This window comes from Numenius arquata, chromosome 12 (assembly GCF_964106895.1).
Source record: "Numenius arquata chromosome 12, bNumArq3.hap1.1, whole genome shotgun sequence".
In the NCBI taxonomy this organism is placed as follows: Eukaryota; Metazoa; Chordata; class Aves; order Charadriiformes; family Scolopacidae; genus Numenius; species Numenius arquata.
Window position 1 is genome coordinate 4,517,071 of NC_133587.1, and position 26,050 is coordinate 4,543,120.

General features: G+C 40.6%; 1 protein-coding gene across 1 annotated transcript in view; it reads right to left on the minus strand.

Annotated features, from left to right (window-relative positions):
• Positions 1–1,950: 1,950 nt before the first annotated feature.
• Positions 1,951–26,050, minus strand: part of RTEL1 (regulator of telomere elongation helicase 1) — a 51,138-nt gene continuing 27,038 nt past the window's right edge. The window contains exons 22-35 of the mRNA XM_074156810.1: positions 25,564–25,707; positions 24,623–24,738; positions 23,699–23,822; positions 22,446–22,599; positions 20,522–20,676; positions 17,958–18,053; positions 16,159–16,369; positions 14,729–14,866; positions 13,246–13,362; positions 11,153–11,395; positions 9,352–9,528; positions 8,729–8,914; positions 8,125–8,228; positions 1,951–2,782 (exon numbers count right to left, since the gene is read on the minus strand). Of these exons, the coding sequence (XP_074012911.1) occupies positions 2,708–2,782; positions 8,125–8,228; positions 8,729–8,914; positions 9,352–9,528; positions 11,153–11,395; positions 13,246–13,362; positions 14,729–14,866; positions 16,159–16,369; positions 17,958–18,053; positions 20,522–20,676; positions 22,446–22,599; positions 23,699–23,822; positions 24,623–24,738; positions 25,564–25,707 (2,040 nt within the window). The 3' untranslated portion in view covers positions 1,951–2,707. The remainder of the gene's footprint in view (positions 2,783–8,124; positions 8,229–8,728; positions 8,915–9,351; positions 9,529–11,152; positions 11,396–13,245; positions 13,363–14,728; positions 14,867–16,158; positions 16,370–17,957; positions 18,054–20,521; positions 20,677–22,445; positions 22,600–23,698; positions 23,823–24,622; positions 24,739–25,563; positions 25,708–26,050) is intronic.

Below are 26,050 nucleotides of genomic sequence, written 5' to 3' on the forward strand. Positions count from 1 at the left end.
CTGAAAACTATTCTGGTTGGGGGAAAAAGAAAAAAAAAAAAAAAAGTGTAATAATGTTTGTCCCAGCAAATCACACATACCTTTTAAGTATTTCATTTAGTCTTGCTGGATCTTACAACGTTTTTACGGTCTACAGGAGATAATTTCCATCAGACAAACCGAAACAAAGCCATCATTTCACCACCTCTCTGAAGATGTTCGAAGCTTATGTCCTGTGCTGTGGTTTCCCTCCAGTGGCATAAGCAGAATGCTGCAGCTCTCCCAGGGAGAGCTCTTCCCTATCTTACCACTAAATAACATTTTACTGTTCACTCAGCTCTTAGACCTCCCCTTCCACTGCTTGCCCAGGCTGAGAAAATGCACCGAGAACTCAAAACGAGTGTCTGAAAGAAGTGGCAGAGACCTGCTCGGAAGCAGCCACGAGGTTTTACCCCATGTAAAGAAATCAGATCACCCCAAAGCTGCCAACTGCAAAACGTTGGCCTGATCTGCTTCCTCCAAGAGCATCCTCTTTATTATTTTTTCTCAAACTTCCGTAATGTAATCATCATTGCTATACTTGTTAAAAAAAAAGTATAATGAATGATAAAGATTAGTGATAAAGATCAATAATTCAAAATTGAAAAGGAACGCTCAGGGCACGACTTGTGAAGGAGCAACCTCAACAAAATCGCTTGACCAACAAATAAAATTCAGCACGTTTCAGGTACAGAGTTGCTTTTTTTCTTTCCTGGGGAAACAAAGCTGTCTTTCTTGTTTCTGGGATGATTTCAGTCTGGCAAAATGTAGCTTTTCCATCATTAAACACAACACAGTCACCAGGCTACAAAAGTCAGAGTCCTTTTGAAGGACGGGAGTTTAACACTACGGCCTTCTGGACAACTGCTCCAAATTTTTTTCTGTTCATTTTCACACCACATATATACATACATACATTTTTCTGTAACTTTTCCCACTTACATTTCCAACATCTAGGGCTTTCTCTGCATTATTTATTCTTGTTTGCAGAATCTAATCCCCTATTGGTAGTGCACTGAATAAATACGTGGATAGAAAGTAAAATTCATTCACTGATTTAAAAGTCAGAATATATGCAAGCCCCAAATTACCTTCTAAATTACCTGTCTAAATCTTTGTTATTTCCAATCATTAGTTAATGAAGTATGGAAAGCTCCTGTCTCGCTGCTATTTATGAAGACCGCTTTTCTTGTTCTTCTGATAGTCCGACCGCAGTGAACTCTGCTTTGAATACACGCATGTTATTTGACATTTTAAAGCATGAGTCACAGTATCACACACGCTACCTGGTTGTTTCTATGTAAAGTGGATTCCAACCTGAAAAAAAGACATTTCTCAATGAGGACCAACACCCCAGCAACTATGAGATTTGAAGTGACATCTTTTTTGAATTCTATAACCGAGGGAAATAAGAATCTTTGAAATTTTTGTTAAAATTCAGCTCACTTTTCAATTTTGAGTTATCAATCATTAACAGAAAACTTTCCAAAATTTCATTGATATGAAATCCACCTACAGGCTGAGGAAAAAAACATTCCTAAAATTATTAAAGAACACGTTCTCCCAAAAAATCCCGAAAACATACGCTATATGAAGTGTCTCTGTCATCACAGGAACCCCAAAACTTATTAGCAAGTGAGAATACAATCCTTTGCTCATTTTTGTCAAACAAAAATATTCAAGTGTCAAAAATCCCACAGTATAAACCTCTCCACTTATTCCTATCGGGGCCACTAGGACTCAATACCCAATGTTTTGATATCTGGTAATTTATTATTATTTTTTTTTTAAATCAAAGAAAACCCAATTAAGTAAAAAACGGTTTTATTTATAGCAGCTACTGAAGATTTAAAATTGATACAGCTTTTCAGGTTAATCACTTATATCCACTACTCACAGAGAGTGGAAGTATTAAGGAATTTTTTTTTTTTTAACCCATCTAACATGATTTAAAGTTTTAAATCAATTAGTTCCTTTTTATTCTTGGAAAGTAAACATAGATAACACAGGCACAAAGGAAATATCAGCACTGAGGAGAAAATAAAGCCTCGTTAGTAGCACGTTTCCAAAAACTCCCAGCACAATGGAAGGAATCCAGCTTTGAGGTGCACAGCAGATGCAAGGGAGCGGTTCTGCTCACTATCCAACCACTGGAGTTTGCTTTTAAAAAGCCATCCTTTCAGTATCTTCTGGTATTGGAGACAGCAGCTGCTGCCAAACACTGAACAGTGAATGTGAATCACTTCTTCCAGGAACACCAGTGTGGTAAGGATGGGTAGTCTGGCCTCCTTATTTAGCCAGCTCAGTTCCACTGCAGTACTATTCCCAGGGTTTTTCCAGGATCTGGTATTACCTGAAGGGCCCATGAATTACAGCCACCTCCAGGATATAAAATTAGGGCCTAAGAGTGGCCACAGTAGAATTTACAGGCTAATAGAATTAAGAAATTAACCTTCTTAGTTCCAACAGAGGACAATGCTCTACTGTGTCTCCTGCCGACAGTGAAGGAGGGAGACCTTTCAGACTTGATCACCTTTGTAGGAAGGAACGATACATGTTGGTGCACAGCACGTAACCCAGAGCCAAGGAGCAGAGATATTTTAAAAGAGCCTGCTTCTGTTCAGGTTGAGAGCGAGTGCAGCGTTTTCCTTCTGCTGATACGAAGTACTTGCTCTTTCTGTCGGTGAGATTATGACCAGAAGAAAACTTGGATTAACCGCTGCTTCTTCACATCATTGTGGCACTCTGGGCACTTCTTCACCATCTAAATGAACAAAATACATAGAGAATATATTAAATTTCTCTATCAAGTTTGTTGTTGTCCAATACGAACTATAAGCCACACTAGTCATTTGACAGTCCCCAAGATATCGTCTCTACTATTTTTAAATGCAGTGTTACCGTACAGACAGTTCTTTAACTGCTAGTAATAAAAGGAGGAAAAAGAAAGTCTCCAACAAACTTTACAGCAGTTGTCTTAGTTCGGTTACAGCTATGACATACCTGGAAGACTGAAATACAGGAACAAGGAAATACAGAGCCTGCAAGAGCTGTTGTGAAGTACAAATGTACTTGCTATTAGTAAAATTCCATAAGATAACTGATGAGTTCCCTGAAATCCTGCTTCCTCTTGCACAGAGAAGGAGGAAGTGTTTTCCTGGGCATACCAGAACACAGGTGATACATGCGGTCATGACCAAGAGTTTTGTAGGGGAACCAAGTACACTTATTTCTTCATACCACTACACACCTTTCTCGGTTAACAGCAGAAGACCGGGTGCACGAAGCAACCACTTCTCCACCCAGGTTTCAGTTTGCTTCTTCACTCATCTTAAATTTTAAAGTTCAGTCTTTAGCCATCTGACCTGCAGATGAACCCCAGCTGTTCTTTTTATATCTTGAAAATGACTAGCAAAACTAAAATGCTCTGCTTATTTCAAAAGTGAGATAGTAAAATATATATTTTTTTAAAAAAAAAAAATAATCTTTGTGAGAAAATCACCAGCTGGTTACCTACATCAGTAGCACTGTGCAGGTTTCCCTGCAGTACTGAAGTTAATCACTGTAATGAAAGATGTAGACTGCAAAGTAGGTTCGAGCACCGGTATTTTGACTCTAGAAACATTAATTGAAATACCATAAATGGAGGGGGAGAGGAAAACTCACTTTACCTCCCAGTAGACAGTGATTTGCCAAAGAGCTCTGAAAATTTTAAGTCAAATATGTAATTGTGAAATCTTGTATTATTTGCCCGCATTACAGATAGTCCAAACGAGAATAAATGAGTTTCTCTAGAATACTTCCAAAAAGAGCATGAATATATGATGCATTTAAACACTGAAAAGCTGCAACAGACCTCTGCACAGAAAACTAAACCCAAAAGCAGTGTGTTTTGGCACAGTTTCTGCAACGCCTCTCCTAATGCACTGAAAAACACCCGACACGCACCGGCACTAATCCCTCTAATACCCCTCCAGCTGCAGCAAATTCCGTATGCGCCTCCAAAAGCTTCCCAGATGTTCCAAAATTATTCACTGCTTCTCACCTCCACCAAGCTATTTCAGTAAAATAATAAATTGGAAGAGACATCACAATTTGCAAAAACCAAGTCACTGCATTTTGAATGAGAGGCTGTTAGTCACTTCCTTGGAGGACAATATACACTAAAGTGTTTTTGAGCTGAAGAAACATAGTGAGTAACTTGTTAGCAAAGAAAAAAAAGATGAGTTTTCAAACCCAGCCCAGCCAGCGGTGACAAAGCCCAGTGCCATCTGATGAGACTTCAGAGCTCAGACGCAACAAACATGGTTGCTCATTTCCTGCTGGTGAAGGTACCACAGCCCTTGCCATGAATGGAGTCAACTGTTCTACCACCGACCAGCATGTGGGCAGGAATGCGGATGGAAGTGGTAGGAGATGGTCCCTCTGGGACTGGTTTCAGAGAAACATGGAATAAGCTTCTTCCTGTTTGCAACCCTCTGCTCTCAACCAAGTGGTTCTTCCTTCTCATCTGCAGGACTAGCAGAGAGCAGTTTTGCCTCGTCACTGGGAGAAGCGTCTCCCTCCATCAGTCCACAAGTAATATCCCAAACTACAAGATATTTGACTTTTCATTAACCAAACTACACTTGAATCGGATGATAAGCAAGCTAACAACGCTGTATACTGAGAACCATTCGTCAGTAGAAAGGTATGCCACAAGTAAAGGTAAGAAAACGTGACAAGACCATGTAGCTTCACGTTCTCCATAACAAAGACTAGAATGTCAATCATGCTGAACCTTGAGGGATGCTTGAACAGTAGAGCAAAAGGTCTCAGCTGGTGAGAAGATGCTTATATCCCCCACACCCAATAGTTTGTTGGTCAGAGCAAAGGAAAATAAAACATTCTTAGAAAAAAGGACTTTGATGTACGTTGTCTATGGAGGCAGCAAATGGCTCACGCTGTTGATGTATGTAGAAAGACTCCACAAGTGCACTGGCGAAGGACAGGGTATCCACGATGGGTTTTCTTGAGAACTGTTAGAATATTTTGTTTGTCCTTTTTAAACAAGTGGGGCGTTAAACTGAACTAGCAAGAAGCAGGTTCAAAATGACAACCAAAATAAATGAGATGGTTCTTCACGTAATGTTTGGCCAAGCTGTGAATTGCCTGCCGTGGGACAGGGGTGACAAGTTCATTTGTGTTCAAAGGGAATTGAACCATGTGATGGAAATGCATCAGAGGTCTCTTTAATACACAGACACAACCTTTGGTTCAGGGACTTCTTGTGCTGCAAATAGCTTCAAGGCTGAGAGATCACCTACAAGAATCATCACTGATGTTCTTTTAGCCTTTCCTAGCCATCCTTTTTGGGCCAGAGACAGAATGTTGGGTTGGATGGACCTTTGCTCTGACCTAGTATGTCTGCTATGTTCCGATTATTCGTTTCAAACTGTGTCTGTCTTTCCTGATCTTTACAAATGACAAGACTGCATTTCCCTCGCAGGGCAGTGGTATGCTACCACAAAGCAAAGCTCTGATTCACTTTGCTAAGAAAAACAAAGATATTTTGTTTCCCTGCCACCACCTGGTACAACGTGGGATGAAGTTTCACTGCAACTAACCAAGATGATTCAGGTAAGTGGCAAATATAGAAGTCATTAATAACAAATGACCCGATGGGGAATGGGTCATTTCCTCAATCGTGGCTTTGTACTGGAAACCTGAATGGAACAGAAAGAATACTTCCAGTTGGAAGGGACCTACAACGATCACCTAGTCCAACTGCCTCACCACTTCAGGGCTGAACAAAAGTTAATGTGTATTATCAAGGGTCTTGAGGCATCAACCACCTCTCCAGGAAGGCTGTTCCATTGTTTGACCCTCTCGGTAAAGGAAGGTTTCCTAATTTGTAGTCTGAACCTCCCCTGGCAGCTTTGAACGGCTCCCACATGTCCTGCCACCGGATACCAGGGAGAAGAGCTCAGCACCTCCCTCTCCACATCCCCTCCCTGGGAAGCCGTGGGGAGAAATGAGGTCGGCTCCTCAGCCTCCTTTCTCCAAACCAGACAAACCCAAAGTCCTCAGCCACTCCTCACAGGACATGGATTCCAGGCCTTCCACCAGCTTTGTGGCCCCTTGTGCATTCAAGTATCCAAATCCAAAATACAGTCTGACCTATCAGACCAGACTGTTTTAATTCCCAGTCTGAGAGATGTGCAGTCAGATAAAAACAATTAAAAAAAATTTAGGCTGAGCAGGTTCTGTGATTTATCTATGAACTATGAAAATACACATTAACTTGGGAATTCAGGAGAAACCCAAACCTCAGAATTACCAGTTTCAAGACAAAAAAACCCCACAGAACAGGGCAGTGCAGTTGCTCAATATACAGCAGTTCTAATTTTGTGGATTCTTAAGCTGATGAAACAACAATTACAAGCTACATCTTACTGGCAAAAGGAGAGAGTTTTTCCCCAGACATTTATAAGATAAAAATTTGTGGACTGAGATAATATAATCTCCCCGTCAGACAATAAATGCTTGCCTAACCAAAAAAAACTCCCTAGGGAGCTCATCCTGTTCCTTAATCAACTCCAGTCTTAAGCAGCAGCAGCAATTACAAACACATGCTAGTAAAATCCTTGTCATGACTTTCCTGCAGTCTTCTCTGGAGTATGCCGACTGTCAGATGTTGATCCCGGTTATACTTTAACACGAAAAGAACAACCGGGTAGTCAGTGGTGATGTCTGTTCAAGGCAATTGGTTTGACTGCCTGAGCTGAAGCAAACACGAGATGCCTTCTTTTGGGTTTCTTGTACTTTCTTACCTGTATTTCTTATAATCCAATAGTTTTGGATTTTAACGTTTTTAAAGAAATATGGCATAGCAGACTGAGGACAAAATTCAGTTGAACAGCTATTCTGAATTCCCTCTAGGAGATACACGTCTGAGAACATCAGTCTGGACAGTATTCTATATTCTTCTTGGACCAAGTCTGCCTTGGTCGTTATATTTTATTTGGATGTTAGTATAGTGTTTATTTTCTACACTTAGCTGACCTACTTCAGTGTCTTCTTCCTGAGAAAAAGACTTTTCTCTGGAACCTGGAATAACCGATTATTTTCTACTTGCCCATAGATTCACAGGTTGAAGAAATTTCTGTTCCTTCTGTCCTGTTTTTCTAAGTTCCTGAGCTCCATTGAAGCACTCAATTCTTGTATTAGATTTCCATATGCAGGGTCACAGGTTATTCATACCTGGCTGCCAAATCAAACATTGAGTAAGATGCTACCAAACACACGCACTGTGGGATCAGTTACATCTTCTCACCTAAAGAATTTCAACCAATAATTTACTCAACCAGAAAAACCAAAGGACAGGATAACACAGGAGATATTTGAGCATAGAATCACAGAATGGTTAGAGTTGGAAGGGACCTTAAAGATCATCTAGCCCCAACCCCCCTGCCATGGGCAGGGACACCTCCCACCAGACCAGGTCACTCAAAGCCCCATCCAACCTGGTCTTGAACCTCTCCAGGGATGGGGCAGCCACAGCTTCTCTGGGCAACCTGGGCCAGGGTCTCACCACCCTCACAGCAAAGAATTTCTTTCTAGTATCTAATCTAAATCTCCCCTCTTTCAATTTAAAACCATTATCCCTCGTCCTGTCACTATACTCCTTGAAAAAGAGTCCCTCCCCAGCATGAGTTTTCCTCATCTCACGTTAGTGCTTTAAAGTAGGTTTTTAGAGGGGGAAAACTATGAAACTAAGCAAGAAAAAAAAAGAAAAATGAAGGTTCAGATGTAGAAAAAAATGTTTGGTTTTTTTTTTTTTTTCAAGTTGACTCCACAGCTTGTTGCCTGCATAGCTCTAGATGGGAAACATTTGAAGGAAGCTCAGAAGGAGCTGCAAAGGTGTAATAAAGACAGCACAAAGCAGAGGTCTGCCTCCAGTGACATTGCAGAACATGGAAATTAATGAAACAAGTGGTAAACTTCCATCAGGATTTAGGTGTAAACAGAGGAATTCTGTTTCCAGGGCTGTCCACATAGTTCTCCTGAAAAGCAGAAAATTCACCAGTAGTTTCAGGGAAAACTGAAACCAGTAGACAAGATAACCTTTAAGAACTGCTCCCAGCATGTTTTGCAGCAAGTGAAGTCACATAATGGACATTTAAAAGGCACATCGTCCTCAGATTTGCAGTTAGAGCACTGGAATCTTCCTAGAACAGAGGGAGGGGTGGGGAGAGAGCGAGAGAGGGAGGAAATGACTAAATTCCAGTAACCAACTCAGTTCTTGTGCATACATTTCCAGTGCAGAAACAATGACCATGAACTTTACAAACTACCTTCACAGTGCAATACCTGCCCTACTATATTATTTCTTTCACATGACCTCACTCAGTCTTTTGGTGCTTCAGATCTGTACTTAGAAACTGAGGTTACATCCTCGCTTTACAAGGAAATTGTCGAGAAAGATCTGTAAGTTCTCAGGAAACTTACATCATTGTGATAAAGACAATGAAGTACTTTGAGAAAACGTGTACAAGTGGCAGAAAGTACAATTTCTACTTAGCAAACCACCCTAACCATTATTGCATTTGAGCAAATACCATCATGAACAAGTCATCATTTAATGAATCGTGAGCAAAATTCTCACTTCTATAACTTCTCCGTATTCCCAAGTGTTAGAGAATTGCATGCAAAATCTCACTATACCTACCACACTCTGGCTCCATCTCTAGGGGGAAGATAGGCACAGCTCCAGAGCCTGTGGGTGCTCTCACATTACTGGTTTCTTTTGATACTTTGGTCTTTGGCAACTCAAGTTTGCTTTTCTGGTTCAAGCAGAAGGAGGAAATCTTTCTCTGAATTTTTTCCGGCACCTCGCCCTTAGAAGTGGCCGCATCTGGTTATAAAAAAAAAAAAAAAAACACCAACCCCAGCATAAAACCAGTGTAACGCAGAACATAATACACAGACTCCACAGAACACAATTAGCAGTAAGTTCAGTAAGTTCTCATTGTACAAGAAGAAAACCACAATTTGAATAACGATTTTTTTTAACGCCATACTGGTTGGTAACAGATGTTTCTGATACTATCACACGCCTTATGACCAAAAGGGACCCTTTATATTGAAATAGTTCTGTGGAAATTCTTCCTAGACAGACATCTCAATCCACTCCTGCTCCCACTTAGATGCATAAATTCTGTCTTCACCCAATTGCTTTGATCTTCCTCTACACATCTAGCGCAGGGAGGCCCTAGCCCGCAGTTAAGGCTGTTGGACACCATCATAATAATAAATAAGATTCTAAACTTCAGACAAATGTCTGTTCCCCACCTTGTACGTGGCTGTTATCTCCTTCAGTGCACCAGCTCTCCAGACTCAGAGGGTTCCCCTCACCTTGCCCCTGCTGTTGCAATTGCTTCTCTCCCTCGCCACAGACCATCCCAGTCAAATCTTTACACGTCTGTTTGAACTGCTCTTTGTGATGAGGGCGCACAAACATGTAAAACCCTGTCCAAAAGAAAATACAGTCAAATGCACAGGAAAAATAATTGCCTGACCATGGAAGACTCCTTGCTTTGGAGGCAAGAAATTCTCGGGAAGCTGAAAAATATCAGACATTCTTTCAGGCTGGTGGAACACTTGATGCTTTTGTTGATTTTATAATTATGGAGTTTTCCTTGCCAGAAGACAGATGAGTATTTAGTATTGAAAATAATGTCAATTTACCTCAAAATGCTTCCATTTTCTACAGCTAAGCATAAATACCTGATCCAGCCCTTCACCTGACAATTGATCTGAGGAAATCAGGTATATACACGTTATTTCAAAAAAAAAAAAAAAAAAAAAAAAAAAAAAAAAAAGACTTTCTCAAAAAAGGAAATTTCTTGTTACTGTTTGGTTGACAAGGATTCACAACACACAGAAATTCTAAAAAAATCCCAATTACGACTTACTGCCAAGCACAGATAATTCTACCTCTGAGGTCAAAACGTTTGCTCACTGAAGATACTGACTGACTCTCTGTGAGAAAGCAAGCTCAGGGGGAGATTATGAGTCACGGTGCCACACAGTTCATTCCCCTCCCACTCTCCACTGTGTCAAGACTAATCTGACTTGTTAACACATAAAAGTATTTTCTATAAATTTAGAGATTATGACATCTATTCAAGGTCAATGGATTACTTCTTGTTATTTCCTGAAGACAACAAACGAAACTACATCAGCCCTTCCCAGCATACACTGTATCCATCATTTCCAGCGGAGGACTTCACACCAGAGACATGGGAGAAGGTCAAACTGAGGTTTAACGTAGCACAAGACAAGAGGTCTCCAGCAAGGCAATCAAGACCAGCACATACCCCCTTTATTCTTTTCTTTTTTCCTTTATTCTTTTCTTTTTAACAATAAAGCCTAATTTAAATTTTGAAAACTTGTAGCTTCCTAAATCCTTTTATCATTAAACTAACGAAAGAGAAAAAATCCAAAACAAACCACTTCCGAGAAAACAAATATGAGCTTGAAATTTCTAGATTTATTATAAACAATAAGGATGCTGAATTATGACACAGTTCCATAACTATTCCCACATAAAGTTCTGTAGAAGAATAGAAAATCAAAAGTGTAATTGCTTATCCCTAAACCTGGAAGTGTCGTAGGAGCTCAGGACCAGCAGAGCAATCAATGGCCATGAGAACAAAACCGAGTCAGTGCAATAGTCAGCGCTGCCTTTTCTAAAGAGCAATCACTTGTAGTAATTGAGGAAATAAAAAGCTAATGAAATAATTTGACTATAGTTAGCTTGACTCAAGGTTAGGAGTGGAATTACTGAGGTCTTATTGAATATTTTCAATGGAAAATTTCTAACTGAAAAACAGAGATAATACTTTATGACCTTGACATTTCTTTGTTCTCTGACGGACACTCGTTTAACCCATCGTTCCTGCAGCCCCGTTTATCTGGTTTCCTAAACTAAAAGATGGGAAAGGTGAACTTTACCAATGCTATACGTTTATCCTAAACGTGGAGAATTTGCAAACTAATGACCAGTGAAAGGTTATTGCTCACATGAGATCACAGCACCTACGTTTTCTTTTCAACTAAATATAAATTACTTTTTTAAAAAATCCCTTACTTTGTAGGAGATGAAAGTCTTCTGGCCTCTCAGTGGTGAGGGCTGCTATCACTGATATCATCGCATCGTAGTTATCTGTCTTCTTGTAAGCTAGTAACGCTTCATAGAAACGGCTGTAAGTGCTTTTGTTTAAAGCCTTTTTCACGTCACTGAGGTAGGTGGTCCTGAGGACCTGGTGGTGATCTCTCCTAGAGCTTGAAGCTTTTTCAATGTCCTTCACTGGAGCCCTGCTGGCATCCTGCCCTGAGAGACACAGAACACAGTGAGCAGGGCTTGGGAAGGAACAGAGATCAACAAGTCACTCCTTATCAACTTCCTTCTTCATTCAGAAGGGGCTTCCTGGAGTACTACAAAGGGGTGAAGCCAACACCACCTGCACCGTCACACACCTCCCTTCGCCACGGCCTTGGGCAGAGCCAAGACCTCCTCCTGTAAACAGTAACTGAGTAAATTAATTCTGGGGATCGCTTGTAGCACCTTCTGGAGATTTTTTCCAGCTTTTAAATGGAGCAGTACGTCAGACGGTCACTGGGGAATGAGAAAAAGGTGACACAGAAGATGCTACACCTTCGAGGTCAGCAATAAATCAGGTTTTGTCCTACTCTTTGAAGGAGTAGAAGCATTTGAAACAGATGGCTTAGTCAACAACGCTGGCCTGACACAGGGGCAAGAAAATTGTTGAGAGAAGCGCTCCCCCCGCCAACAGGGAAGCGTAATGTTCAAAGGGAATAACTGACCTCAAATAATACACAAGAGAGAACAAGAGCAATGCAGAAATACACGGGAAGGTGGGAGCAGCTGTGAACATCCTGCTAAACTCCAAGTCGATGTCTGTTCAAAAATGCCAGTCTTTGGCTTCTGACATGTTTTAGAGGAAAAAATTGTTTTGCATATTAAAAGGAATGCAAATAAGGATGAAATGTATTATGAAAAAGGGATTTAAATTAACCAGTCACATCTTTTGGTATTTAGATTTTTATTCTTCACTAAAGAACTTTTAAAAAAATTAAAGAAAACAATGAACTTTTAAAAGACGGCCTTAGTTCCATTTCCTGAAAGGGGAAAAACATGGGGGTGAATTTTATAATCAGTATCTTCTACTAAATATCACACAGCTTTCTGACACTTTCATGGGAGCATACCCTACTGGGGGAGTGAGCCACAGAAATAACGCATTTATTTCTATTATTTTCTCAATTACTTTTAGTGGAAACAAGTTTCTGTGCAAATCAACCTCACAGACCTCAGTACAAAATAATTACCAAATATTCTGGTTTGTGCAAATGTTCTTAAAATACAAAACAAATCAGAAAAAGAAATCAAAAGAAACAACATGGCTTCATATGTGAAACGCTTTTAAAGCCTTCCAGGAAACATCAGCTTTTTATTTATATTTTTAAGAAAAAAAGGATTAGCCTTTGACTGTTCTTTACTCTTTAAAGAAAGACTTCTAAGCTGTCCAACTACCCTACTCATTTCCTTGTGAGAAATACAAAAAATTCCCAGCTGTTCTCAGGAAGATCTGTAATCAAATCATAACTGAGCCTTTGGCTTCAAAGACAAATACTGGGCAGTACGAGATTAGAGGGATGCACACAGATTACGTGCAATCCTGAGAATACATTTACTAGTCCGATTCTGCAGAAAAAACAGACTGTCCACATTAGGAGGGTGCACATTAGCAATAACAAAACAGGAACTGCTTTATTCTTCATACCTGGATTCAAACTGACCCAATCTTAAATAACACTCCTTACACGGCTCTCTTTCATGAACCCTGGACAAGCAGAAGCCCAGCAGCGTGTGCTCAAGTTTGTCTTTCCCTCATTGACATAGGCCAGGTCAGTCTCTAGTGCAAACTTCTGGCTTTAGTTGGTTTCTTTCACATCCGCCTTGATCTAACGTATTGGCTTTTGTGTTTCCTTTTGTACAATCCTTGCTGAAAATTACCATCACTCCTACCTACCGATAGTGAACCACTCTGCCAGGCGAACACAAAAAATACTGCTTCCCACCAGAAGAAATTTACAGTGACAAAATAAAACATGACATGTACTACCTTGGACTGTGTTTTTATTTAACATGAAGGGTACCTGCACTATTCAGTCCTGTCGTCAAGTGGAATCCTCCCTGGTTCAAGTGGAGCCCAGGATTAAGCTGAGCGCAGGAGTCCTTTGAGAACGATGTTTTCTGCTGATTCTGTTTTTCTTCTGTTAAATCAAACCAGAACATTAACAGTGAATTTAGGAAAGAATGAACATAGAATGGTGCATTTTGAAGTATGCCATTCTATGCTGAAAACACCTGAAGATATGGATATATATATCTCTGATAGAGGGGATGAGCTAACACCCTCCTCTTTCTAGGACTGTATTGTTCCAGAGTTTCAAAGATTTGACGTGCAACGTGAGGACACGATTACCCTCTATACACTGTTCTGGTGCCACTATGGGGGCAGCAGAGAAGACAGAGGAATAAACACAAAGTTTTTAGATCAGAATCAATATTTAAATAGATCTGTAAAATCCCCTTTTGAAATAAAATGGCATCATTACTAACTACGCAATAACTAATGCTCAGGCATCTGCACGTGCTTATGGGAAGGCAGGCAAGAGGATCATGCAGAGCGGAGATTCAGTATTGATTGAACTAAATTGCTTTCCATCCATACATTTCGGTCCTGCATTTCGGTCACAACAACCCCAGGCAACGCTACAGGCTTGGGGAAGAGTGGCTGGAAAGTTGCCCAGCAGAAAAGGATCTGGGGGTGTTGGTGGACAGCCAGCTTAACATGAGCCAGCAGCGTGCCCAGGTGGCCAAGAAGGCCAACGGCATCCTGGCCTGTATCAGGAATAGCGTGGCCAGCAGGAGTAGGGCAGGGATGGTGCCTCTGGACTGGGCACTGGTGAGGCCTCACCTCGAGTGCTGTGTTCAGTTCTGGGCCCCTCACTACAGGAAGGACATGGAGCTGCTGGAGCGTGTCCAGAGGAGAGCCACCAAGCTGGTGAGGGGTCTAGAGAACAAGTCATACGAAGAGAGACTGAGGGAACTGGGCATGTTTAGTTTGGAGAAGAGGATGGCTGAGGGGAGACCTCATTGCCCTCTGCAACCACCTGAAAGGAGGGTGTAGAGAGGTGGGTGTTGGCCTCTTCTCCCAAGTGAATAATGACAGGACCAGAGGAAATGGTGTAAAGTTGCGGCAGGGAAGGTTTAGATTAGATATTAGGAAGAATTACTTTACTGAGAGAGTGGTCAGGCACTGGAACAGCCTGCCCAGGGAGGTGGTGGAGTCGTCATCCCTGGAGGTATTTAAGAAACGTGTAGGCATGGCACTTCAGGGCATGCTCTAGTGCCCGAGACTGCTGGTTTACGTCTGTTTTGGGTGGGGTGGTGCATGGTTGTGGGTGTTTGTTTTGTTTTGGGATTTTTTTTTTTTTTTTTTTTTAATTGGTTGGACTCGATGATCTCAAAGGTCCCTTCCAACCAAGAAGATTCTGTGATTTCTATATATTAGGCGCATCTTGCTCTACAATTGGACAACGTCCATCAAATACAGCGCTCAAACAAGCTCCTCACCTATTTTCTTGGCCAGTATCTCTCTCTCTTCCCGCAGGAGGCTGTGCTCAGGTTTGTAGCCACAGCCCACTCCAGTCAGATTGCAACAGGCTTCATCAAACTGCTTTTTATGTTGAGGTCGAACAAACTGGTAAAATTCTTTCATTAGAGAGAGGGAAGGGGGTGAGAGGAAGAAAAAAATCAGTCCAGAACAGGTAATAAATGCAATAAATGCCATAGAAACCTACAGCGACAGGATTTCTAGGTTAGGTAACATGAAGATAAAAGAGTGCAGCTAAATAACTTAAAAACTAAATGTCGTTATCTAGTATTTATACAATAAGCACACTTACAAGTTACACAAACGTCAGCTATCATGCAAAGTTCCAGCAATATTATTACCAGTAGGCAATAACTGTAATTTTTTTCACTGTAAATATGAAGTAATCTACCTCTTGGTGAAACAGGTATTTAGAGCAGAAGGTCATGAATTATCTCATAAACCGTGGGGGCAAAGTATCTGCCTGGCTGAAACTTTGCATAACTGATATACTGCTAATTTTACACCTCATCTTACTTACCATAAAACGCTTGCCAACCAATAGCCTAAACGTCAAATGAACTTTAGATTTCAGGTGACTGTCACTTTTCAAAACTAGACTTAGGCCTTAATTTGGCAATCAAATATTTTCTTATCTATATAGTAAGATCAGCAAATTGGGAAACAGACTATGGCTATTATTAGTAGTAAGTGCTCATACCGAGCTTCCCGTTCCTTTACCTTTTTTTCCACTTTCACCTTTTATTTACCTAGTTTTAATTAACCTTAAACAATCTACAAGATGCATAACTATGGGGTTTTTTTCTTTTAGTAGATGAAAAAGGTCAAAGAAAAATCTGTCCATTTGCTACAAGTTGAGAGGAAAATGAAAATTCACAGAGAAAACACTCTGTTAAAAAGAAATGTTGGTGGGAGTCCAGTTCCTGTCAAGGCAATTGCTAAAAGCCAAGAAAATACCAGATAAACCAGTAAATTATCCATGCTTGCCCAGATTACTTCCTTTATACCCACCAATATTTAAATAGAAAATTTCTCTAGATATTCTGTCTACTTATTTACTGCTTTAACAGTTACAAATTCATCTATCCAACTTACACAACCACATTCTTGATCTTACCTCCTGAATCACAGGGAATAAGCTAAAATACTTTCAGGCAAAGTTTAAAATAACACAAGTTTCCATGGAACACGATTTTTTTTTCAGGCCTGTCAAGATGCAAACTTACACATGGTAAGATTTTCTGTGTGATCCGGGGATATAAAGCGATGAATGGTAATGATTATCATCCTGATTAACCTGTACTTCAAATCTAAACCATCTCTGAAACATCCAAGTTTAGTTAAAAGACAAAGGTCAGGGCACATAAATATAGTAGGGAGGTTCTTATACCTCGTAACAGGATATGCTTTTTTTCATCCTCTATAAAGAGGGAGCTCATTTGGGATAACATAGCAGGGAAGTCATCTGTCTTCTTGTAATGCTGAAGAGCCTTGGAGAAGAGATCATAGTTTTGTTGGCTTAGGGTCTCCTTCACTGTTGCGATGTACAACGTAGCTCGGGCCTTCTTGGGCTCTGTCAGGTTTGCTTTCTTATCAGCTTGCTGCAAAGACAAGAAGACTTTTCAGTAAACAGTAAGACTTGAGAAATTACTCTCATACGAATTCAGACAGAAGCTATATATTTATAATTCCGCCAGCACATAGAACAATGAATGCTTTCAACTAACGAGTTACTGTCCTTTGCAATTATGGTAGTCACTCCCGTATCCGTGTGTTTTTTCCACAAAAACGAAATCCAAACAAAAAAAAAAACAACCACCCAAAAAAAGCGCTTTCAGTGCCACAGAATAAACACAAATCTAACTGGCTCACCTCCAGGAAATGTCAAATTAACTAAAAACCATAAATCTCTGAAGCAGGAGATACAAAGAACAGAAGGTTTTCAAGCATTTTTGTTCCTCTAAAACATTTATTGAAGACACTATACACATGAGCAAGCTAGATTACTCCCTCCTGGGAAACGTTCTTCTACAGTCACAAGCAGCAGGGACTTGATATGGATTCAGGACAACCTCTCCCTTATGAAAGTGACTGTGCATTACAATGTGCTCACACACTTTGAACATAGAAGCTGTTGGACCCTTGTCAGATGTGTTCATGACAAAACCCAGTGTCACTAGGGCAATCTCGAGGCACAAGTATATTGTTAATTTCCCCATATTATTATTATATCTAAAATATTAGTCCCTCTAACATCTGTGAATGTTCATTCCCTCACAGAAGAAGAGTGATGCTATTCACCTTCTCTGCTGACAAAACAGACTGCTTCAGAGGAATATTCCTAGAGAAGGCAGCCAAGTCTTGTTGCACAATTCTATACTCGGGAGAAGGCTTAATAAGAGAAATGGCATTTACAACAAACCTTGAGGGCAAGGCTGACTCATCATGACATCAGGCATCAACAGACTACAAACACAACCTTCTGCAATGAACCTGCACCCTTCCTCACACCTTGGATATTATCACGTTCAGGATCTGCGACTACTTTTATCGGTTTCGTGTGGAGGTGACGGAGAGTCTGGCAGACAGACAGCACCCAGTTAGGACAGTGCCTTGGGACAACTACTGGCGCACACAGTCATCCAGGGGATTCTCATGAGTTTATCGTGACTGCATAATGAGTTAACTGAATTTGGAGACAGTGTGAAACAATAATGCACACCTGCACGCATAACACACGGTAACGACCCACCACAGGTGGGGTAAGGATGTGATCGCTTACCCAAACCTAACTGGTCAGTGATACCATTTGGGGTTCTACCAGCAGTTGGACTAGATGGTTGTTGTAGGCCTCTTCTAACCAAAATATTCTATTCTAATAAAAAAATAATGAAACGACCCACCATACCTGGTCAATGGGAGAAGACGTTCACAAGGTAATCAATGCTAGGAAACAATTCTTTTCACCTACTAGCCCTACCTAGCCCTTGATTGGGTCTGCGATGTCTAGATTTGAGAAACAGCAGCATGACAGAAATAGATTTCAGATGTGCATCAATGAATATTTACAATTTGGAGAAAAAACCATAACTGTTCTGGCATCAATCGTCTGTCTGCCTGGAAATTTCCAATTCAAATTAAAGCACTCTGCAGATCCAAGGGATGGCACAGCCACATGGAAACACATACTGTATTGCTGACTAGCTTTATTTTCTTCCTTCCTCCTTTCTGTTCATCCGTTAACCTCTTCTCATACTGAAGGGAAAGTGTTGACAGTCGTTGTGCCTGTAAATATTAGAAGAAAAGAAGAAAGGTCCATAAAAATCCTTTGTCAAAGTTACTGTCCATTTAATTTAGCCATTTCCAGTAGTACAGCTCGTTAATCCAGTTTGTGACACCATTCAAGACAGTGAAACAAGTCAACCTAAATTATTGCGACAGAGCCTGGGACACGTGTTTCTAGAAAGTAATCACTTCCTGGACAATTCAGAAAGAGAGACCAAAACAGAGGAAAATAAAGACACAGCTAGTCTTGAGGGTGCAGGTTCCCAATTAAGCAAACCTGGACTTAGAGCTAATTGTTTCAGGGCAGTCCCAGGAGTGTACACATGCCCACGTGTAACTGATGCCTCACATGTCCCCTTCTCTTTCCTGCCTGGAAGTACTTCTCTTCTGAAGAAAACCTGTAACAGGCTTTTCTTGGGGTACTGAGAAGGGAAGATGCCTGCGCAGCCTTGTAGAAAACACCAGGGCAGAGAGGATGAGACAACAGCAAAACCACTGGTGGCTTGACAAGCTCTTTAGCATCTTCCGTTCCCAGTAACAAAGAATTGCACTTGTACCGCAGTGACTGGGGATACTGGTATACACAAAGCTCCAAAAGAGAAATAAGTGGGCATAAGAGGGGTGGAATTTCTTAATAGCAGAGTCTCCAATATTGGATCAAGCCAGTATCAACCACATTAAAACCAACCACCTAAGTAACAGAAGAAACTGGGATAGCCCCATATTGTCACAGTTGATTTCTACATACCTGTTGTGAAAGCAGGTATGTGAAGTGATTTATTTCCTTGCTCTTGCCCAATAAAATAACTTCATAGCATGTATGTGACTTTCAGTGCATTTACAGAATAGTGTTTGTGAGAGGAACCAGTGAAATAGAACAGTACCCCATATTCCACTGTGACTTCTAAATATGCCTATTCAGATCACAAAGCTTCAGAGTCAAATTAAACTAACTACAACTAAAACAACAACACTAAAAATAAACAAAACCCTAAGCCAATAACCTCAGATTTGCCAGTTTGTAGACTTAGTTGCTGATACTCAGAAATACAACCTTCAGTGCACTCACAACACCGCAAGGATCCTGAATTCCAGACAAGCCTGGCCATGATTTAAGTGCACATTTAAATATATTTTATTTAAGCATCCTATTAACAGAATGAAGACTTGGAATACAAGCAGCGAGTCAAACGTTTATGATACATGCAATGAGTCAGAAAAATGATCAAAAAGATCATCTTAATCCTGAACGATGTAAAGGCACCACCTTGAATAGCATGATTCAGAAGAAATAAGGCTTCTGAAAGACCAGTTTCCATAAGGCATATCTCACACGGAAAACACATTAAGGGGAACTGTGAAATCAGCTTTTAAATGGATTGAGAGAATGTTTCTTGTATTTTGGGTTGGTTTTTTTTTTTTGAGATGACAAAGGCTTCCTTTCTTCTTTTTCACCCCAAGCAAATTGTTTCAGAATGACAGCAGCTAAATTTCCTTTATTTAGGAAACAGTATAACCTTGATAAAGGGAACAATGGTAACACAGATACTCTGATGGATGATGAAGATAGATATGAAAGCATATCAACCCCATCATCAGTCCAAACCCAGTGCTTATGAAAATCAGCTCAATACTAGACTTGGAGCGAAAGCTAGCTACCTCAGAGGCACTGCGTGTCTCAGGATGACACTCCCCAGATCTCTGGTGCCAGAGGCCATCAATTTAGGTGCAGCACAGGATAACCCCGCGGTTCCCTGCACGCCAGAGATGAGTAGTAATGCCCAATATAAAAAGCGGACATGAGCTGACTCACTGCCAAGCCGTTAGGACCATCAACTTACCCGACTTAAGGCAATGCTGAAACATGCCAAAAGCAGTGCAGCTGTGTTCACAAGATACCGTAGCTGAGTTACTGAGACCCTGGAGACGTGCCAGGCTTTCCAAAGAATAAGTTCTGGTGTCTATGCCATGGTGGCCCATGGTGATGGAGCCGATTTCTCAAGCAGCTGCATGCGAGTTCTTCTCTACCCTTGTTTGTTTCTTCAAGTTTGTACATTCCCTCTGTTTTGTACAGGTCCCCGTCTCTCTTAGGACTCCTCAGATATTCCCCAGATACTCCTTACACCTCCAAAGTACCCCTCATGCACTCTTCCCCTAAGCAAACTGCACAGTGTTGCAACAGGCACTCCTGGAGTCCACACACGAGGCATCAGCCAAACCGGTCTGCAAGCCAGCACTGTAATTCCTGCTGATGGTAGCCCAGCAAGGGAGCTACCCCACTACCAAGTGCAAACAGGGATTTTAGGAAAGGAAGAACACCACAGACTAATCACTGATGTGCTGATTACAGTAAGTTTTTCTTGAAAGAGGGTTGAACTGCTACTCCTACATCAATGCCAAACTCATTTTGCCTTAGAGCCTACATGCTTTACTTACAAGCCAGCGTTTTGCTACACCATGGCCATTACCTTTTCCTCTCCTGACAAGTCACTTCCCTCCTCTGCATCTTCACTGCTCTTTTCATTGCGCTCCAAGGCGTCCAAGAGCCCAATGCACTGTCTTCTAGGCGAGACCAGGTCTTGTTCATATTCCATGCACAGGGTGGATGCTCCATCTGCATTTACTGGCATCACAGCATAACACAGATTACAAATTAACATTTCACATTCTCTCTTGCATTTTCTTTGATTTACTAATACCTCAAAATCTTACATAACCAACACATCTTTGTGGATTGCTATTTAATCTTTCACATCTTGCAAAATTGCATTATATGACTTAGTAAGAAAAGTGCTTTGATTAATCACTCCCAAAATTGCTCAAGCGTTTGTTACCACAATCTGGTGAACTTCTCTCAAACTTTTCCTTAAGTGGTGGTCATATTTAACATCAAAATAGCTTAGGATAAATGGAATTAAAAAAAGTCTTACTGCAATAGTTGTCTGTGTTTACTTTAGCTTTATGGATTTCCCCAAAACTGTGCTCCTGTTTTTAAGAAATCCTGGCATGAAAAAGGATTCATTATTTTTAAACAGAACAAGTTTTTTTAAAGCCTACAATTCTCACAGTCACCCTCAGGTCCCAAGAATACATATTCTCACTCTTCTGGATCCAGATATATTTGATTTTAAATATAAGAATTTAGAGCTGCAGGTAGTGTTAAATTAGTATCAGTTTGCTACTTCTAAAAGGCATTGTCTTCAAAATATGTTTCCACTATTTTGTGAAATGACTTCAACAGAGTCAGGTTCTAAGAAAAGTCACTATTTTGAGAAGAATAGAAGTGTATTAAGCTATCAATTAAAAAGGTAGTATGATAAACTCTTTAGCCAAAACTATGATTACAGGTGCAGTTTGATGTTAGAGCTAATTGGAATTAAACATTGGGACGGGCTGCCCAGGGAAGTGGTTGAGGTACCATCCCTGGAGGTATTTAAAAGATGAGTTGACATAGTGCTTAGTGACATGGTTTAGTGATGGACCTTTTTTTATCAGAGTTAGGTTGATGGTTGGATTAGATGATCTTAAAAGGTCCCTTCCAACCTAGACAGTTCTATGATTCTACTGCAACACAACTGAAAACCTGTATCAAAAGGCAATGCAGCTTCTTCCCTTTACCTCCAGCCATACATTCCAGCCCATCCTCTGAGACAGATCTACCAGTCATGTATGTGAAAGGTACATCGGTTCAGCAAGCTCATCGGACTTGCTCTGCAGTTGCACAATAGATGGATTCAAATCAAGGGAAGGAGTATAAGCACATGGGAAATCGAGGAAGGAAAAAAGTGGCAGCCAAAGTAGTCTCTTTCAACGACAACCTGCAGTAGCACTGGCTTAGACGCAATGTGGTATCACCCTCAGATTCAGTCATAATTGGTTTGGAACCACAGTTTTAAAAACAACTTCATTGTTCTGTTCCAAAACAGCAGGCAATCTAGAGTGGAATGTTCTGAAAGAATATCTGACATGAGAAATATTTTGTTCTTTGGCGTTAGCTAACCACACATTTTAAAATACTATTTTCTTCCAAGGTCACTGCCCTCTTTCTGTTTTCTTAGACAGATTACTGTGTAAAAGTCATTTCTACAACATGATGGAGGAAGGGCATATGCAAGTCACTGCTAGTCAGATACAGACTTCCAGTTCTTAGTTTTAAAACTATCTGTGATATTCCATCAAGCTCCTGTTCCACAGAACACCTTGTCAGGAGGCCCCATCTGCCTCTTTGCTCTACAGCTGCAGCTGGTTCCCCCAATGCTGAGCTGTGTCCCTTCTGATCAGACTTTTACTTTAGTCTTTGGACTCTCCTTGCTTTCTCTCCCCTTCCAGTCTCTTGCTCCTTCTTTGTTCAGCTTAAAATAAAGAAGTATATCCGTGAGGACCCAGTCGTACCTTTTCTCTTCCTTTTCAGACTGGGAACATGGTCATCCAAGTTTTTGGCTTTTTTCAGGGAGAGGATCTGCTCAGATGAAGTAGATGGTCCCGTATCACTTTCACTTAAGGAACCAGCAGAGCCAGAAAGACGTCGTGGCAGGGGTGGGGGCATCTGCAAGCAGTTTACAAAAATGTTACAGGCAAAAGTTACCGTTCTGGTCCTCTCCCTTCGCAACCAAAAAATCCCAGCAATGACCCAAAGACATCTCCTTTTTCCCAAATAACCCTTGTCAGCAAGATTGTTAATCATTCTGGATTTATGTGCTTTTGATGACAGGATCAAATAACCAGGAAGTACTACAGATAGCCGTAGTGTAGGAACAGGCTTAGCGCCAAGTGACCTGTGTAACAGAAAAAGGGTCATGACCATGCTGAAGAACAATTGCTTCCTAACACAGTCCCTGCAACAAAGCTCCTTCTAGCAAAGCACAGTGGGTTGTGGTTCTTATTTACCACAGAACTCCCATTTATCATAAGAAAAGATCACCAAGTCATCCAGTACCACCCATCTGTAACTTACTGGACAACTTGTATTTGGCTAAAGCATCTTCCATGAAGTTATCCAAGTCCGTATGTGACATTTGAAGCTTTTATTTTAATCTTAATCTCCATTTCGGGGACAAGGAATTCCCCATTCTGGCTTGCAGTCCATTTCTTGCTATGACTTTCTCCAGGCAATTAGAAAGCCTTCTTACAATATGACTTTTTAAATCAAGGAACTATGACCGAGAGAAAGAGTTTCTTAATGCTAAGAGAGAAGCCATATTAGTAAAGATGACCCAACGATGAACTGTAATAACAACAGATGGGTTTGTCTCACTCTTTATACCAGTCGCCCTAGATTTAAATTTAAGGGTTTGACTGATTCTCCCACACAAACACCCTCTCTCTAACAGGGAGCTTTTTGATGCTAACACCAGCTCCAGCATTTGCATACCATCCAACAAAAGCTTTGTTTATTTAGGAGGGACTGGAAAAGGAAGTTATTTTTGTGATCTAACCCAATGAGCTGCACAGCATGACAACACATCCTGTCCCAGTTCACTTGTGGAGAAAGATGAGGCGTATCTCCTTTCCCATAAAGCTCCCAATGTTTAGAAATGACAAGACAAGTGACTGTCACATCTCTCACCTGGATTAGTATTCCCAGTTCCCAACAATATCAAGAAAAGTTGTTATTTGTTGATTTTATTTTATTTAAAGACACTTACAGTTTCTTGAGCAACACGGAAGAAAAGGGAGACACTTCTCACTGCATGCCCAAAGTTGTCATAAACATTCACGTAAGGGCGGACCCATGAAGGCAGCTTTCCTCTCACGTCACCAGCAGTGAACCTGTGTAGGATTGGAAAAGGAGAGAATTATTTGCCAGGTTTGCCTAAATGAATTAAACAAATGCTAGATCAGGGTCCAAAAGGACAAAGGAGGAACAGCAAGACAACAAAAGATTGAGACAGTGCAGTAAATATAACGAGGTGATGTCTTCACTCAGGAGAAAAGGGCTTTGTTGATACCACATATCATGCAACCAGCCAATTCCTATCTTTCATCCACAAAATCTTTAACTGTGCACCAGTAACAGTAGCACTGACCTGTGATGTGCTCACTGTCCCCAGCTGAGCCCCAGCATTGAAGGCTATCAATTAAACTCTTGTTGTCTATTATATACATATTATATTAATATTATATTGATCAGTTTTAAATATATTAGTATAGATTATATTGTTTCACCAATATAATCTTTCCTCATTTTTGTCCCTCTCTCAAAAAGCTGCAGTGCTGGTGGCTGCCTTCTCAAACAAGAGATGGAGAAAATGCAAAACCATAAGTTATTATCCTGTTATTTCCAGTAGCACTACAAACATGAATTCAACAACTTGGCTTATTTTGCATTAATACCATTAATCTCTTACTACAGCTCCAACACAGTATATTTTGGGAGCAGATGATAACAATGCAGTTACTTTTTGAAGTAGTACCTTATTCATATAGCCTGTTACATAAAATAATTTCATTACTTATGAACTGTAGCCTTCTCCAAAAGTAACATCAGCACGTTTATATAGAAAATACCAATACCCGTGTTGGGATATAAAGATGTTGATGTATGTTATGTTCTAGAGCCAAGGTTTCACCTGTGGTCACAGAGGAAGATGGCACCATAGTCTTGGCGATGTCTGATGACCCTGCCGATAGCCTGATTCACAGCCCGGGAAGCTTGCTGACTGTACCACTCACGCCCAGACAAATACTACAAGAGGTGGGAGAAAGAATTAATATTAGTTACCAGGTAACATTTATTCTCTGTCCTGTACAGTCATTATTTCCTTATAAGGAAATAAAGTATATCCAACAAGATCTATTTGCAAGTCTCTAAAAGCCTTGGAAAAGCAAATACAGGTTGATTTGAATACCTCACCTGACTTACAGTGCACAGAAAACTCAAGCAGTAACATCCAACTTGAGGGACTATCTAGCATATGATGCACTGACAGCCTCGGTAGTACAACAGACTCACCATATTATTTAAGACCTAATAGCTATCCTGCAAACTAAAACATTGTAAACTAAATTTATAATGCCATTCACTCTCATGCCTGAGGGAATTAAAAAAAAAAAAACAAAACAACAAAAAAACCCACAAAAACCCAAAATCAGACACACACATCACATCCCCAAACCACCAAAACAAAAATCCCCAAGCCAGCCAGCACAGGCAATTCCTCCTGCTCACCCACTCTCTGGGTGAAATAATTTCCTCAGAAAGATATCAGGATAACATGCATAAAAAGATTTTGACCGAAACTTTAAATATACCATTTTTTGGGTCTATATTTGATTGAGACCATGTCAATGGAGACAGAATTTGGAATCCTTAACATTATTAAAAAAAAAAAAAAAAAAAAAAAAAGGGTGACTATTTGTGATAAACTCCCAAGGATGTTTGACTTTTTGATATTCAAGGTCCCGTGAGGCCAGGAGGACAACAAAAGCCAAAATCCACCGAGACAAGAGGAGGGAGAAACAACAGCCTGAACCTGCAAAGCGCCAACAGTGAGAAGTTGCCCAGTATTACCTGTGCACCCGCGCCGCTTCGTCTCATTTCATCCAGGAACTGCATCTTTAAAACTACTCTGGGCTCCATACGAGGAGGAAACGGAAGCCCAGTAATGATGACTCCTCGCCCGTTTATGTCTGCAAAGTCCAAGCCTTCACTGGCCTGAAGAGACAGCGTTGTCCATTATCAACAAGATTTGAAGTGACATTTCAGAGCAATTGAGCAGTTATTGGCCTTTTTTCCTCCATTAAATTAAATCCCTAGCCAAGTGTATTTTATGAATACATTATAAATAGTTTCAACTGGATTTTTTGCTTTTATTACCAGGACTTTATACCTCGCTTTTTCCTCTAGGAGGCCCTGGACAAAGCATCACCTCAGCCTACACCATTGATACATGTGTCTTATTCCTGGATAAGCAGAACAGTTGCATTCAGAAGATGTCTTAAATGTTAGTCAATACCTCTGAAAAAAACCGCTTCCATACCCTGAATTGTTAACAGGA